General features: G+C 35.2%; 1 protein-coding gene across 1 annotated transcript in view; it reads right to left on the bottom strand.

Moving 5' to 3' along the window:
• AGL (amylo-alpha-1, 6-glucosidase, 4-alpha-glucanotransferase) overlaps window positions 1-16862 on the bottom strand; it is a 36879-nt gene that overhangs the window by 13393 nt on the left and 6624 nt on the right. The window contains exons 2-20 of the mRNA XM_010006775.1: window positions 15251-15461; window positions 14201-14367; window positions 13549-13752; window positions 8852-9033; window positions 8513-8624; window positions 8115-8235; window positions 7859-7961; window positions 7671-7768; window positions 6965-7104; window positions 6245-6432; window positions 4573-4696; window positions 3868-4031; window positions 3225-3326; window positions 2842-2994; window positions 2612-2762; window positions 1368-1492; window positions 1147-1259; window positions 890-1024; window positions 248-378 (exon numbers count right to left, since the gene is read on the bottom strand). Coding sequence (XP_010005077.1) covers window positions 248-378; window positions 890-1024; window positions 1147-1259; window positions 1368-1492; window positions 2612-2762; window positions 2842-2994; window positions 3225-3326; window positions 3868-4031; window positions 4573-4696; window positions 6245-6432; window positions 6965-7104; window positions 7671-7768; window positions 7859-7961; window positions 8115-8235; window positions 8513-8624; window positions 8852-9033; window positions 13549-13752; window positions 14201-14367; window positions 15251-15461 — 2724 coding nt within the window. The remainder of the gene's footprint in view (window positions 1-247; window positions 379-889; window positions 1025-1146; window positions 1260-1367; window positions 1493-2611; window positions 2763-2841; window positions 2995-3224; window positions 3327-3867; window positions 4032-4572; window positions 4697-6244; window positions 6433-6964; window positions 7105-7670; window positions 7769-7858; window positions 7962-8114; window positions 8236-8512; window positions 8625-8851; window positions 9034-13548; window positions 13753-14200; window positions 14368-15250; window positions 15462-16862) is intronic.

The following is a 16862-nucleotide window of genomic DNA, read 5'->3' as shown; positions in this document are numbered from 1 at the left end:
TCCATGCAAGGGCATTGGTGTTAAAATGCTTATTGAAACTTTGCAGCCCAGAGTGTTGAAAGAGAGTGTTCTTGCTTTAGTATATTATTTCCCAGGTACAACACTGCTGAGTAGCATGGTCAAGCAGAAACAACTGCAGTGCTTTTTATCCAAACAATGGCACTAACCATACAATTAAGGTATGATCAAGATTGAGCTGCTCCATTTTACTTTTTTCTTGGCAGAAAAACAATGCTGAAACTATTACCTTGGAGGCCTGCATACTTCAGGGGTGACCAGTTTGGTATATTGTAACAACCTCCACCGTCTTCTTGTTCTTCTGCCTCACACCTATACAGTACTTGATTTAGGTCAGCCAGTGTTAGTTTAGACGCAATACTGAAAAAATAGTGGAGAAAACAAATTTCAACCCCAGAAGCAACGTAGTAGAGAAATAGGGAAATAATTTCACAAACAATTGTAGTTTCAGACTTACATTAAGATAATGAAATATATACAACTCTTGCCACTTATCTTGGAAGTTAAGAGCCTGATTTTTCAGGTGTTCCAAAAGGTTCTGCTCAAATGTTTCAGTATTTATTTAGAAACACAGTAATAAGTATAAATGTCTAACAATCATTTCATTTCCCAATACTGACAAGCACTCCAGGTTAGAAAGTTGAACTTAAGCAGGAATTACACAGAATATGAACAAAAAAGCCTGTGAAGTTTTTAAGTATTAAGTGTAGTATTATACATATAAAATTACTGTCTCAGAGTTATTGCACTCTGAAAATCCAAACCCACCCATAGTAACAACAAAACAAAAAAAGTCTTCACTTTAAGTTTACACTGCTCTTCACTCCCACTGTACGTCTTTCAGTTCTACTTCAGAAACTTAAATACTCACGAAGAAAATAATGTGTTTAATATGGGTGCTGAATGATCATCAGGAAGACTTCCAGATTTAAAATGAGGACTGAACTGGACTAAATGATTGCGGAGTATGCCAACAGCCTCTTGTGCCTTAGGGTCAAGACTAACTCTGTAAAGATAAATGCATAATTTGTAAAAACACAGTACTTAGAATATTCTCAAATCTCAAAACAAAGAATCCTAACATTCTATTTTAACTGACACAGCCATTTGGCAATTACATTAGCTTACCTGAATACTATTACACTTCCTGGTGTTAACTTTTCAAATTCTATTTCTTGAACAAATTCATTTGGCCCTTTTATGGCAGTCCCAGCTTGCTTTATAATTTTACTGTCTGTAATCTTAGACAAGAAAACATATTTGCAACTGAAATCCAGTATCTTTTTCTAATATAAAATATCACAAACACAAAATATTACATCAGAACATGGGTGAAGGAAGCTAGTTACCTGGATATGCTCTCTGAGTTCCATCGTGAAATTAGGCAATCCATTTATGAAGTGTTTATCCTTTTTGTAAGGACTAGCATCTCTCTCAATAGTCCTAGCCTCAAATACTATCTCTTCTATTTTTCCTAAGAAAAATTATTTCATATTGTAGTTAAGATACCTTAGATTAAAAGTAATTATTCTAAAAAACATGAAGCAAAGCCTAAAACAAACCCTTAAATATACAAAATAGAAGTCTCAGTTGCACAGCTAAAGAACAACCAAAGGTGACAAAACATATGGGGAAGTGTTTAAAATATCCTATAAACATTTATTACAAGTTCATTGGCTGTACTATATTTTAAAATAGCAATTTTGTTATTTTTTAATAAATTAACCATAAAAATAACTCTAACTAGCTTATTACAACCTGTCTTCTACTGATCACCAGCTTCCTTATCTTTTAGGACACTGTATTAGACTGGTTTCCAAACTGTACAGATATTTATCTTAAAAGTGTAACAACTTATATTAATATTCAAACAACTTAATTTTCCTGGTCCTTTCAGTGATAAACAAACTGAGGTATACAAGTCTTGAAATCACTTGTAAATGTCTTCATATATAATGTGCCTGACTAACACAGGCACACGCATACAAAGAATGGTGTAGACTTAAAAAGCCAGTTTGGTAAGCTTCTCTTCAGAAATATTTTCAGGTAACGTGTAGAAGTCATTATGCTTTACATATGAAATGAATATTATGTTTGTATGACCTATATATTACAGTTATATTAACTTACACAGTACAATGTTGTCTATTTTTAAGATGTATTTTATAACCACAAAAATAGCGACATCTAAGAAAGTTGAAGACAAATGACATTGACAAATATAAGATTTTAGCCTTTTCCCCAGTATAATAATCAGTAACTGCCTCCACCCCTACGGCTGTACAATTAATCATCTTGCTGTTAACTATTTCTTACCAGGTCACGAACAAGACCATAAATAAAATCACAATCCCATGGGGAGCTCATAGCAGGAGTATACTCTCTATGAATGCCCAAGGAAACCCTAAGCAAGTTATGTTTGTTATTGTTTCTTTAACCACTTTTGGTGCATACGTGTTAGTACATGGAAAAGCAGTGCTACATGCTGAAAATTCTCATATTGATTTCCTGTGCTCGAAGTTGAAAAGTATGGAACTAGAATAAACTGAATTTGTTTGTACTCTTGCCATCTTTTTAAAATAAATATGATTACCTGGTATACACATTTCAGGTACTTCTTTACTGTAGAAGGAAGTGTTAGGATCCCTGAAGGCAGTTCGACTTACAGCCACAACAGACTGGTGTGTGTTAGGACAATGCCTTGTCACTGCCACTATATCTTCATCAACTTGGTCTACGTACACCTAAAAAAACACCATAATATTGCAGCTGTGCTCACTCAGAACATAAATATGGAAAAACTGAAATGTTATGCTCACTTGCCTGATTAAAGCCTTTAGCCCCCAGCTCCTGATGCAGCCTGTTCATGGCCAGCCTTCCTGCTAGAATTCCTGTTTGGAAATTAACTTCACCAGAAGACAGGTGTGCTGCTGGATTCCATTTTGCATAAAACCTCTCTTCAGATACTACAGAGATCTGTAAAGAAATGGAGATTTAAGCAAATAAAAACTACTCTGAAAAAAACAACTAAACAGCTGTAGGACTTAACTATATAAGTTCAAGGTATATATGAAATTGGCCCCTACAGTAGTGCCAACTAGTAAACTGCATGGAATTTCAAATAAACAACATCAAAATACATGTCCTAGGACAAGAAAAGAGTTAACATTTTAAAGAGTAATTTAGGAGATAAACTACACACATACCTGGTGTGGTACTAGTTCATCATAGCCTTTGGTGCTCCCTGTAGCACAGCATGCCATGGAAACAATCATTGCACTAGGAAGAGCATCATATGCAGATCGGTGCTATGTTAAAAAATAGATATTTAATAAATAGCAAATCAAAGACATAACTCAGCCCTCCCCATTCAACATACAAAAGGTATACTCAGTTTAACAGAGGAATTGCTATTTACATGATCATAATTTTCTCAATCACAACAGAATTATTGAAAAAATACTACACATGCACTAACAAAAGCAACTTAAAATAAACCCTCAAAAATAAGCACTCCAATTCCCCCATTCTTTCTCATTCTCTCCTGTAAAACAGGAGCTCAGGAGAACAGGTTAACAAGCAAAGATGGAATTACTTCCAGTCACCGGGAAGAAAGAAGCAAAACAACTCATTAAGTAGCTTTATACACTTTTGCCCTTGAAAGGGAGTGTCAGAGCAAGTTGTTAAAAAATTTCCTTCTGTGCATGAAACTATCAAGATCTGAAACACATTATTCTTAAATATCTCTCAGGAAAAAACATCTAGATTGCACCAAACTCTCCCATGGTTCATAAATATCAGTTCAGGAAACATTCAGCACAAACTCTGGGTTTCAGTTTAGGTGCTCACCTGAATGGGACATTCATTATCATGTGTGATATCCATAAACAGTGCATGAGCAATAGCTGGCATCAATGGCCTCAAACGTGGCTGAACAAAAGAGCCAACAGGTTCACCTCCAAAACGATAAACTAACCTTCCTTCTTCATGGCTGTTATAAGCAGTCATTGCCTCTAAAGAAGAAAATAGGTGTTTGAATAATTACTACAGAGTACAGCATGCACAGAGATGGTAATGCAGCATTTTACAGTTGTTAATAATTTAAAAAAATCACATAACTATATTCTCCCATGTAGGTACATAACCTCGGAGAACTCTATTTCCTATAACATATTAAGGTAAAGAAAACTAAGGGCAAAAAGGGAGAAAAAGGCAGAGTACCAAAACTTTCTCATAGGCTTTAAGAAACTCATGCAACAAACATCAGACACAATGCAGTACTTGCATAGCAGAACTGTGCTGCAACTTCTTTTTATCTCACTAGGGTATGAATGAGATACTTAACCTTCTGTAAGCTAATGCAGGAGGTCTTATTTTATAGCTAGTACTCTATTTTTTGTTGAGTACCAAAAAAGTCACAAGACAAAAACTGTACTGCTGATTACATTGAGTATGAAATTAAAAGTGCACAATCCAGAAGAAACCTCTTCCTTGGAAAAAGCAAGTAATCTATAATCTCTCATTGGAAAGAGACCACACACGCAACAAGCCTACCTCTTATTAAGGAGGTAATGCCCAGCCTATTCACAAAGATATTGTCCAGCTCCTCATTTCCTGTGAACAGCTCAGCCACTACATACAAATCGGCTCGCAATTTTCTAGCTGTGTCCAGCATGTACTGCAAAAAGCACAGCCAAAAAAGCCACAGAAAAGGGAAAGGTAGATACAAAAAAGGACAAGTTTCAAAGCTAGGCAGGGATTGGACAATAGGAAAATGCCATGCAGCAAAGACAAACAGAAAGCCAAAATTAAGGAACAAAAAAAGTTGTTACACAGAACAGGACACAAATACAAGCAAAATCAAGAGTTAGCATACAACACAGGAGAAGTTAAATAGAACATGAAGAAAACAAAATTGCGTAAGCAAAGAACACAAATATGTAAGGAAAAAAAAAGCATACCAATGTTAGTTTCACATCAAAAACTCCAAACCATACATGACAATCCTACTTAATTTTCAACTGTTTATTGTACCTCTAATCAGGCTGGTAATTCCCAGGTGGTTGACAAAAACATTGTCAATGTACTCACTGCCCGTGAAGAGTTCAGCTACCACATAAAGATTAGGTCTGACTGATCTGGCTGTTGCTAGCATCTCCTATAGATCATAATACATTTTTAATGCAAAATGTCCATTGTCAGCTTCATATATGCAATTGTTAACATGACTTAACTAAACATAAATGAGTAATTCATATATGCAGCTCATTAAAAATATTAATAACAGTTCACACTCCTAAAAACATGTTTATATTTTACAGAGATTATTCATTGACTAATTCTGGAAAATTCTCTGAAGGCTACGCTAATTACAACTTTGTTTTTAAACAAAAATCTTAACTCAAAATGCAAGAATAAAGGTTGGATAAGAGAGCTACCTGTTAAGGTAAAACTCTAAGGAGAAACATCAGTTTGAGCCTTCAAAGTTACCATTCCCAAACCAGTAATAAGTGAAATAATGGCAGAAGTTTTGAGATGGCTGGATTTGAGAGCCACTTAGAACTCCTGTGTGGGCAAACCAAGTTGTTTTAGAGAGCTCTTCATAGATTTAGGTAAGTTCTAAACCTAAGACTAACCACTGTATAGCTTTTAGTAGCTGCACTACTCAAATCTACTTAGAACTAATTTAATAGATAAGTACAATTTCTGGATGTAGTCAGTGCTGTGGTAAGCAATACGCCCTAATCTTAGCAATAAGCCTGCCAGTCAAAATTTTATGCAGGTGTTCCTGATCAATTTTTAAGTTATGGGAAATAAACCACTTCCTGTTTTATTCATCAGTAACAAAATACATATTTTTCCAAAAACACACTAAGACTTTCAACCAAGTCTTGGCAACAACCCCAGCTGAAACAGACACACTAGATGGCTGTCATTGCACTAAGTCCATAGCTATATGACAGAAAAGTTAACCAGGTCTATCTGCTGCCACAGTATTTCAGCTAATGTGGAGAGTTAAGAAGATACAGTATCTACACCACTCTCCCAATTGTTTAAAGTAGGTGAAACAATATCTAAACACCACCAGTCAAGAAACCTTATGCTGTGAAGAAGGTTCATTCAGACCTGCACTCTGCCATGTACATCCTGCAGATTTCGTAGCAAGTGTAGGACTTTTATCACTGACAGAAGCTGCTTTGTAATAGACATGCTTAGTTCTGCGTACCTCAGCTACATGGATAGGTGTCGAGTGGCAGTTGTCAAGGCGAACACCGTGGAAATATTTGGCAGTGATTTCAGTGTATTTTTTCATATGTGCCCAGAGGTATGGGCAATCTTCAGGTTTGTTACCATAACGCAGTTTCACGCTGTCTCCCCAACAAATAAGCTCTCTTCTCAAGTAAACATTTGAACCTTTAAGAGAAAGAAATGCACTATAGTGTATATATATAGTACAGAATATGCACCAAAATAAAAACGTTTAATTTAATTTTCTATTGCTGAAGAGCAGGACACTGTAATGAAGAATAAGTCTAACAATAACCATATCAACTCAAAACTTATACAGCCTACACTGATGTGTAACTTCAGACTACTCAAAGGGAACTTCTAAAGTGATACTGCAATAATTCTACAGATTCAAATAAAATTCCTTTTATTTCTTTAAAGTAGTCTAAAAACTGTACTTGAAGGCAAACCAGAACAAAAACCAGCAAACCACTGAACAAATTCAGTTGTTTATACTGGCCAAAAAAAGAAATAATAAAAAAATCTCACACACATTATCTTCATGCTTGTAAAGAAGAATTAAAAAAAAAAATAAATAAAAAAATCATGAAAGGGTTATAGATTATTATTCAGAAAGAAGACAAATTAAACAAAATCCTTTTTGCTTTGGCTAGAATATCAAAAGGTTTATAATATTATTCAAAGTCCTTTTTCAAACCTGGTTCTGCAAAGTTTCTGAGAGGATCATCTCCCATAACCCAGCCATTATGAGCCATGAAGTAACAAGCTTTATCTGGCTGATGTATCATAGCTTCTTCTTCCCCCACAGTTAGCTCTTGGAATGGGTAAGTAAAATACCTACAAAATAGACAGGCAATTAAAACAAGCAAACGCAAACACCAAAACCAACCTCATGAAGTCATGTAAGCTGAAATACATTGTGTTTGAAATAAAAATCTCTGCTATGAACTAGCTTGTAAATAAAACAGGTGCAAAAAAGAAAAAAAAAAAAAAAGCAGCTGCTAGACTGAAAATGCTGGGGAGTTTCCTATTTTGTAGCATGTCCTGACGGAGAAAGGACAGGTGTTGCCCTATCTTGGTGTCAGCTGGTAGTGCAAGATCAAAGCCTTAGGCCTTCAAATATGTGAGTGACATCAAGTACAGCAAACTTGAAAGCTGTAAGCTTTCCTAGTTTCACCCCTCTTACACTAACACGAGCAATTTGCACTATGTAAACCTTCAGTGTGCTCTGAGTATTGTTTTATGCTCTCTGGTCACATTTGTTCATTAAACAGTTATGTTGTTGCTTAAAGACAGTCAATTCATTAAGTAAACTGTGTGCAGGAAGAAAAACATACACTTGCACCTATACATGCATAATAGATAGATTCTGATAGTTACTAAACAATCAAAAAAATAAATACCTGGTAACTAAAGGATATTTTCTAGTGATAGGACCCAGCTTAGGACCATCACCAGCCAGTCGCTCATAAACCACAGTGCCCACAAGACAATTGACAGCCTAGAAATAATTAAATTATGTATTATTAAAATGTCTGCATTTATTCACAATTTTAAACAATTTGGCATTAAAACACAGTAGTTATAAGACCTGTTCTTGATGGTGATTAGTTTGCCTGTATTGTTCAGCATTCAGTTCCTCAACCCTCTTGCGAAACCAGTTGCAACATTCTTCTATTGCAGCTGGTCCATTGCTTATCAGGAGGATACAAAAAAGAGAACAATTAAAATAATTTATTTTAAAAATATGCAGTAGATTTAAGTAAAAGGAATGAATATTTAAAAGTAACTTCTGTGTTTTTTCAAATTTAATTTGTGATTTTAACTTTTAATCAACAATACGATACCTGTGTGGTATGAATGTTGCCAATGCTATATTCATATCTACAGTACAGCCAAATCGTCTATAATCAGGGTCCTGAACTATTTGAAGATGTTGATTTGGATCAGATTTAGTGCCCATTTTGCCTAAGGACAAGATAGATAAAGTAAATACACTCATTACATTTAAGAGATAGAATTTACATAATTCTAGCATAAGCAAGATATGTGTAGGTAAATGCTTGGAAGATGTTCAAAGTCTTCAAGGCTTTACTAGCTCTTAAAGCATAAATCAGTGCAGTAGATTTCTCTCACAGCAAAAAATGGGATTATTTTGTTTTCCAGTTTATTGTTAAATTTATCTTAAGATTCTTGAACCATAAATATTTAATCTACATGCTTCAGCAACATACCCTTCCTTTACCTTGAGTTAGAAGGGTTCTAAATTGCTGCACAGCTTTGTTAACATCCACTTGAAAGAATTCCCATAATTTAATTTTTGGATATATATCTTCCCAGATGATTTTACGGATACACTGTAAAAATAAAAAGTTAGTTAGTAATGTTGTTGCTATAACTGAGAAAAGCTAAGCGCTCCTAAGAATTGTTCAGAAAAAACCCTGGGGCATAAAGAGTTATTTAATTAAAAATATCTGCAAAGTATACAACATTTTTAGTGCATTTCCACAACCTTAGAAATATTAAAGGTTTATTCAACTCTTTATAGTATTCATTAACTTATACTTAGGTCTCATTCACTTACATTCAGGTGATGATCATTTTCAATCAAGGGAGGGATCCCTTTAGCAGTGTATTTTCCATCAGCCACCATACAGGTCAAGTGCCACAGGGCTCTATCCAAGACCCAAGCTGGCTTCAGGTGAGGAGAATTTACAAGGTTATAGCCACATTCTGGATGCATCCTGAGCCATTCACTGTTAGTTGCTTATTCAAAAAAGGGAGAGGGAGGAATAAAAAAAAAAAAAGGGGAGGAAAAAGAAAAGTACACAAGTGAACACTTAGTTGTTTTATGCAAATATTTTAACACCAAGAAGTTAAGGTAGTATATGGCACATACAGTTAGTTCACATTTCAAGTGAAGTTTTCCATGCCAATAGAAACTCATGTCTTATGCCAAGGTGTGCACTACTGATAACCATGTGTGTTGCAACAAATACAGTTGTCGAGACTGCAGAAGAACATTTTAATTAGTTACATAAAACCATGCAATATTACCCACCAATTCTCCTTTCAACCAATTTTGGCTGAAAGCTAAACAACCTGTGTGCTAAACCAAGATTTAAGATGGCCTAAGCTGTTCATTTTTTAGTATTCTTAACTGTATCAGATGATACACACACACAGAGAGCACATACACTATCAAAAAAATTTTTGATGAAAAATGCAGTTAAATGGGTTTTTAAGAAAGGATTAGCTGTGACCCTGTTGTATATATAATAAGAAACAAAAGTGGGAAGCAATGCCACAAAGCCTTTCAAAGGAAGATGAGTGCACTGACTGGTGCATGCAAATGGAGCACAAGTTCAGATAAAACACTTCACTCTACTGTGTTCTAAACTTCCACCATAAGATCAGCAAACACCAGAACATGTGCTGAACATTAAGAATTAACTCAGAGAAGGTAATGAGCATTCACTAGAAAAATGGATGTAATTTTCTAATGTAGATATTTGTGTGCATGCAGCAACATGAGTTAACACAAATAGCAGAGAGAACTTTTATTTTGGAAGAATGGCAATGAAGAAAAAAAAAAAGAGTTAATTTATTTCCATTTTTTAAACTGACCTAAACACAGTTTAACTGAAAGTAATTTTCATGCATTCTTTTGTATTAATCTGTGCAACTGAAAAACTAAGTGAAAAAAAAAAGCACAAACTGCTTAAGAACAAAAAAATACTACACAGTTTTTACAAGGTTTAGTAAAAATAATTTTTCACAGAACATGTCTTCTTAATCCATTGCTTCAGAAAAACAGAAAACATGACATAGTACTTCACACAAGGGAACATACCTAATAAATTATTACAAAGAGTAAGCTATTCATTTGTTCAAAATGACAGAATAACAACTAACAGCCAAAACCCAAGTTTGCTTAGTTGAAAGAAGTTCAAACAAAAATGTCAAAGGAAGAGTGTACTCAGTGTGCAGTATGAACAGTGTGCTTCTCAACTCCCTCTTACATTACCATCTCAAGAACACTGTGAACGTGGCAAACTTCCATGTTTATAAGGTTGCACACCATTTGTGGAAATTAAGATCTTCATGGTTTAAATGGCATCTACAGCTAAAACCACCACACTTACGATGAAATAACATAAGCCAGTAATAAGCTCAGGCTGTTACCAGATGTTCTAGGCCAACCAGATTCCAAACAGATGTTCTTATACTACTTCTGAAAAAAGCTTTCTCCAAAAAGCAGAACTAGCTTACTCTGTTCACCTTGCAAAAACCATGATTACTACACAGGACTTGAATGAGGAAATACAATTAACCCTAAAAATCAATTATCTAAATCTAAGGTATCATCATGCCAAAAAAGTCAACAGGCCTTCCACTAATTCTGGTGCAGAACAGAATGATGCTTTCTGATCAGAAAGAAGCCTCCAATAAATCACAACAGAAGACCAAAAGAAATCTAATTCTGAAGAAAAAAAATTGCCCCAAACATCAATGGTGATTACATTTGTCACAGCCAGGAAGAAAATACACTTAAGCATAACTAAATACTAAGATGAAGAATTGCAGAACATTTCTAGAAGTCAGTACACTCTTATGTAAGAAAATAAGCTTACATTTTTCAAAGGACCAATTCATTGTTATATAAGTTAAACACAAACAATATTTAGTAGTGATGCTCACTGCCCAAGACTTTTTTTCCCTCCCTTTTATAAAGGTGAGAAAAGCTGGTGCTTGATGTGATTAGCCTAGTGCTTGGAAGAAGGATTTACTCAAGTGTTAAATTGCAATTAGACAATAGTAGCCTCCTCTGAAAGATAAAGAAAATACAATTTATTGCAGTTTATTGTATTACTTTATTATTTACTAGAGCCACTGCAAGCTCAGAAAAGAAAAACAACTCTCCTTTTTCTATCACATGGTGGAAAATAAATGCCAGTGAACATGGTATTTCTTATTTTAGGGTATTGGAAAACCCTGAAGGAAACAGCAGCCCAAAAACAGCACATCTACCCAGTTACCATTCAGGGTTTGCAAGTTTATCTGTGATACTCCTGCTAACATGCCAAAGGTGCATCTATATTTAACATCAGCACATGCATCTACTTTGCTTTTAAAGTCAGGCTGTAGATGCTAGAAACTGCCAGAGACATTAACATCAAAAATGTCTCCCACCTCTCTCTACTGTTTAAACAGTCTGCTCTCCATTCCAGCGAAAAATCAAACCCCTTAGCTAAATTGCTTGATTTGTAGAGCGAGCTGCCTGACTTTAAAACAGGAACAGAGGGGAAGCATTGTTTTTATACAGTAGTCTCAGCTTAAGAGCAGCAACTACCAACAGATACAAGCACTTTAAGCTGAGGGGTCATGAGCTGTTAGAATTACCAGCATTAAAGGATTTAATGTGAGACAACGTAAGCTTTTAATGCAGACATGCTGCGGAGTTAACAACCATGTGCAAGTATCCAAAATCTGTTCAAACTAATTGACTAGACATCTTGCATCTTTTATAGTGAAGTATGTTTTACAATTAAACCACCCTAATATGCAGGAATCAACTAATTTAACATGAGAAAATACTGTGCATTTAAATTAAAAAGGGAAAAGTTAAACTTCTATCTAATCAAACTTCAGATGAAAAGAAACACCCAAACTGCTCACCTATTTTCTTATCTCAAAAACCCCCAAGATGTTTTACCTTCACAGGCATTAACATGATATGATGCTCAGACATTTATCAATTTATCTTTCTACTTATGCTAAATTTGGCATTTAGCAAAGTTTAGAGTGAGTTGTAAATAAAAAGGTTTTTATTATAAAGTAAGGGGGGAAAAAAGTGTTTAAAAGTTTGAGAGCAGGAAACAAAGCCATCAAGTATATCTTGCTTAGTGATGGCAGTCCAGGACCATAGTCATTTGAATATTTCTATCCTATTAGAAGACACTTCAAAACATCCTTTTACCACAGTAAAAATATTTAGTCATCCACCATGATGAAGATTACTTTAAACTCTAAATGTATCCTGAAACATTCTTACAAATGTAATCAAGTAATAATGTGACATTTTTCTTCTCAAATATATTTTGGAATCTAATAAATAGTTTAGACTTCGGTGTTTCTGTCCATGAAAACATTCTCCTTGGTAGCTTGCAAATATACACAGTATAAAGATGACAGGATCTCAAGCATGTGTGAGAGAAACTGGACTTGCAGTTGGTAAAGTGCAAAAAATTTTCATCTAATATTGGGAGAATACTTAAAAGCCTAATTCCCTCAGACACATAGTCAATAACCATACATAGCAACTTTTCAACAGGTAGGGCAAACAGCAGTGCCCACACTATTGCAGACTGACTGGTTAGAAATGTCTGTCAACAGTCAACAAAGAACTAAAGCAAATAAAGCTTAAAATTCACAGATATCTGTGGTTGGGATTTTTTGAAAACCTCAAAGGACTAACATCAACATACATAACCATTTGTTGTACTCTCTGCTATGAGAATGCTAATTCCTGTGATCTTCAGCATAAGACGAAAACTACCTTATAAACGTAATCAAAGTAAACTCATTAAGCAAAATATCAGCAAACTCACGAATTAAGTAATGTGATTTAAATGTAATTTGATCATACTGAAGAAAACCCACTGCCCCTCTGCACAACAGACAACTTCAGCTATGAGAAGCCATTAAGCCTTTAATTCATTGGCATATCTATGCTTAAAAAAGCCCCACTCCAAACAAAAAGCTCTTTTTTAAATCTTTCCCCACAGACTGAGCTGCAGCATTTCCTCCGTTGCTTAATCCTCTATTGCTTGTCACTATTCCCTTTGTTGTCTGCATATTTGATCCAAATTAGAGCAGCTACCTTTAAGCAGCAACAAGAGTAATACCCTGTTTAACAAGAAAGTACTCAGTTTATATTCACCAAATAATAATCCAGACTCCATTCATTTGTGTGGGAGCTGCATATTGCACACAATAAAAATAAGCATATTATAAAAATACAGACACATGCACAGTTTATTAATTCTCTTTAAGAAGGGCTCTATTTACTATTTCAGTAAAAATAAATTATTTTACATCTGTTATGGAGACATATCAGTTATAATTGTAAAGACTTGATCTGGATTTGAGATTCAAAGACAGAAAACTAAGTTGCTTAAAACAGCTACTAAAAGATAGGTTCAAGGGGGGAAAGTTAAGGGAAACCATTCAATGTAACTACAGGGCCAATCTGGTTATTAACACATACAAAAATCATACCAGTATGATTGTAGACTACATCTGTGATGCAAAGCATATTCCATTCATTTTTCAATTTTTCCACAAGAGCTCCTATATCGCTCCAAGTGCACTTTTTATTTGGGCTTGAAAATTCAGGATTTACTTCTAACTGATCAGCCAGTGAATAACATGATCTAGACAGTCCAAGCTTCTGCAGTGGTGTAAAATGAATCATGTTGTAACCTATGTAATAAGAAGTAAGAGAATAAGAAAAACAAATTTTAGTCAAAGTCAATTGCAAAAAAGCATAATAAAATAGATTATAATATGCACTTCAAGCTAGTGTTTGGAATAACCACTGTAAATTCATCTGTATCTTCCACTTGAAATCAGACATAACAGAAGCTTTAAAAATCATCCTGCCAGCCATACAAACTAACAAGTCTTATCTGAAATCAAAACAATAACAAAAATGGTTTCTCATATCAGGAAATCCCTGAATTTTTTGCATCTCTACAAATATTTTAATCATTTCACTGACTTAATCAGTTATCTAAAAATTAAGCTAGTGGAAAACATTTATTCTACAAAATAAAAAATAATTAATCTGTTTACACAAACTCTTCAGTGTTACATTGTTTTTTGACACAAGACAAAACAATGTATCCTTTAATACATGTTTTGGCATTACCTGTTTCCTTTGCAACTTTAAGCCTATCTTCCCATTCATGAAAGGGTCCCAGACACTTAGCGAGGAATGTCTGGAGTGTAACACAATCCAAAGGTAACACATGATTATCAGCTCCAACATGCAAAACAGGATCCACAACTATGTAACCTCCACCACTTTTTTCATTTCTAGGAAAAAATAATTTTAATTGCTATAGTAAGCATCCATTATACCAGCCAGTTTCAGAAAAGAGAACCCATAAAGCACAGCTATTTCAAAAACACAGCAGCCCAGTACAGTGGAGGGGGGGGAATCAGTCTGCAGGGCACCTGAAGAAACTAGGAAACACTGAAGATATGTTCATCTCTTAGAAATCATCTCTCTACTGTACTTATGCCAGTTGCTTACAATACAACTGAGCTACAGAACTTTACACTCTCTGCAAAAGGGAGATACTTCTGTTATTTTCTGAGACAGTGTACTGAACAAGAAAGCAGGACTGTCCATCTTTTACAAAGACCTCCATTTGGAGCTCTTTGGCTGAGGAAGACACCTGAGCTAAATGCCCTTTTAAGCCTTAGGGAAATTAACCACCCATCTTCCAGAAACTCAGAATAACAGACCAGAATCATTACAGATACTAGCATTCTCCTCTGCACTTGTTGTGTTGAAACAAAATAGGAAAGAAAACATGAATTAAAGAATGCCAGAAACTTCGTATTAGAAAGAAAAAAACCCAACAACCTTCAAAGTCAATGAAGGGAGTACAAATTAATTATTCAGATATTTAGAATGCTGATGACTTTGTAAGCTCATAAAAACGGCTCGGGATTCCCACGTTCACAGAAAACTGGTCAACTTTGTTCTGTATAGTTTCCACAGTATCTTTGTATCAGAAAGTATTAAACCACCAGCAAAGCTGCTGCCTTTCATTAGCAGATTCAGATAGGCCCTACAGTTGCAATTTGAAAAATGAATGGAAAAATGTTTTTGTTAAGTGGTTTCTTCAGGTTAAAATGTAGACCAAGGGGGCAAGACTGCATTTGGGTGCAAATATAGAACTTCACTTACCCAAGACTGAAATAGTACTGATACGACCCAGAAATCTGGAGGTCCAGCTTGCAGAATTTGTCAGAGTCATCTTCTTTTCCTGCAGGATTGTGCCACGATAGTGTTCTGAACCTGTGGCGATCAAATACTTCTCCAGAAGCTGGATAATTTGTGTACACAGTAACAGGCTTGCCCTGAAGGGTTGGGCCCAATCGGAATTGCAGCTCAAAACCTCAAGAAAAAAAAAAGATAAAGTCACTTGATCAGGAAGACTAGATACTTCTGTTCTGTCATTGCAAATCATAATTTGATATTAAGTTAAAAAAAGTGCACCAACATATCTGCCAGGATCTGAATGGCTGTCAGGTAAAATGAAGCTCACCTGATTACAAAAAGACCAAAAAACCTACATAGAGAAAACCACTTTTGGAAGGCTAAGTACACTCTCCCCAGTACTGTCCTGAAATTTTATTTCAGGGATTACTAAAATTAGAGGACAGGGATATATGCCATTGATATCTTATTTCCTGTAACAGTCATACCAATGTCAGGAATGCTGTGCTCAAAATTAGCTATGCCCTATCAGGGACTGCACCAGCAGAGGCACTTTGAATGTTTGATAGCCATGCACTTCTGTGTGACTACTTCCATCAAAACTTACACAAATATTGGAGCTTAGGGTCAACTCTGCTCTTCTTCACTATTTACATTTTCTTAAGACTACACTGTCAGAAAATTTTGAAATCAATACAGTTGAAGTGAATTCTTATTCTCAAGGTCAAAAATCTTGCTGCACTACTAAACCACTTTGACATTAGGTTCCTAGATCAATAACATTAAGTAACAAAGCCCACAAAACTTCACAAGTAAGTTGCATAATTAAAAATGGCTAAAGACAGTGGCTTTAGCTTTATACTCTGATTTTGCTGACAAGTATAATAGTAGGCTAATTAGTGGCTTGTTTTATTGTTGTGGTTTGTTTTTGTTTGTTTAAGTTTGGGGTTTGTTTTGTTTTTTTTGCAAACAGGCTTAAGAACACTTTAAGAGAGAAATGTCAATTTTTGAGAAGCATGCAGATGGAATACTAACATAGCACAGCTATAAGAAATCTCACAGACAAGATAAGATTTAAGAGAGCTGAAGATCCCACATTTGGAAACATTAGGTCAGACTTTGCATAATCTTACTGATATATTTCAAAATTTTTATTTTAAAGATGGGGTGTTGCATTTATGTGCACATTGCAGATAAATACTAGAAAGGAGTTTGACTTAGGAGGACACTTTCGGGTCAGTGAAGTACAGATTATAAAAGCAGAGGTCATGCCCTGCAGGGCTTGTCTAAAAAATGCTTTGCATTTCATTCCCATGAAGACTGACTGCTCCTACCAGATTTGCTCTTCGTTTTTCAAGAGTTTTATGAGCCAGACTAAAATGCAACTGGAGCCCATAGAGCTCTACAGCAGAAGCAAGTACGTCAGAAATTGTTTCATATTAAAAGAAGGAAAAAAAGTAAAAATAGAAAAAGCCCCACCAAACTCAAACCAAACAACAGCAAAGAAAGCCACTATCACTGACTGAGCTCCCTTTCCACTGCTGCCCGAAGAAGGCAGGGAGCTCCCGGCCGTTCCCCT

This window comes from Chaetura pelagica, unplaced genomic scaffold, assembly GCF_000747805.2.
Source record: "Chaetura pelagica isolate M959 unplaced genomic scaffold, ChaPel_1.0 scaffold69, whole genome shotgun sequence".
Taxonomy (NCBI): domain Eukaryota; kingdom Metazoa; phylum Chordata; class Aves; order Apodiformes; family Apodidae; genus Chaetura; species Chaetura pelagica.
This window is presented reverse-complemented; position numbering and strand designations above follow the sequence as displayed.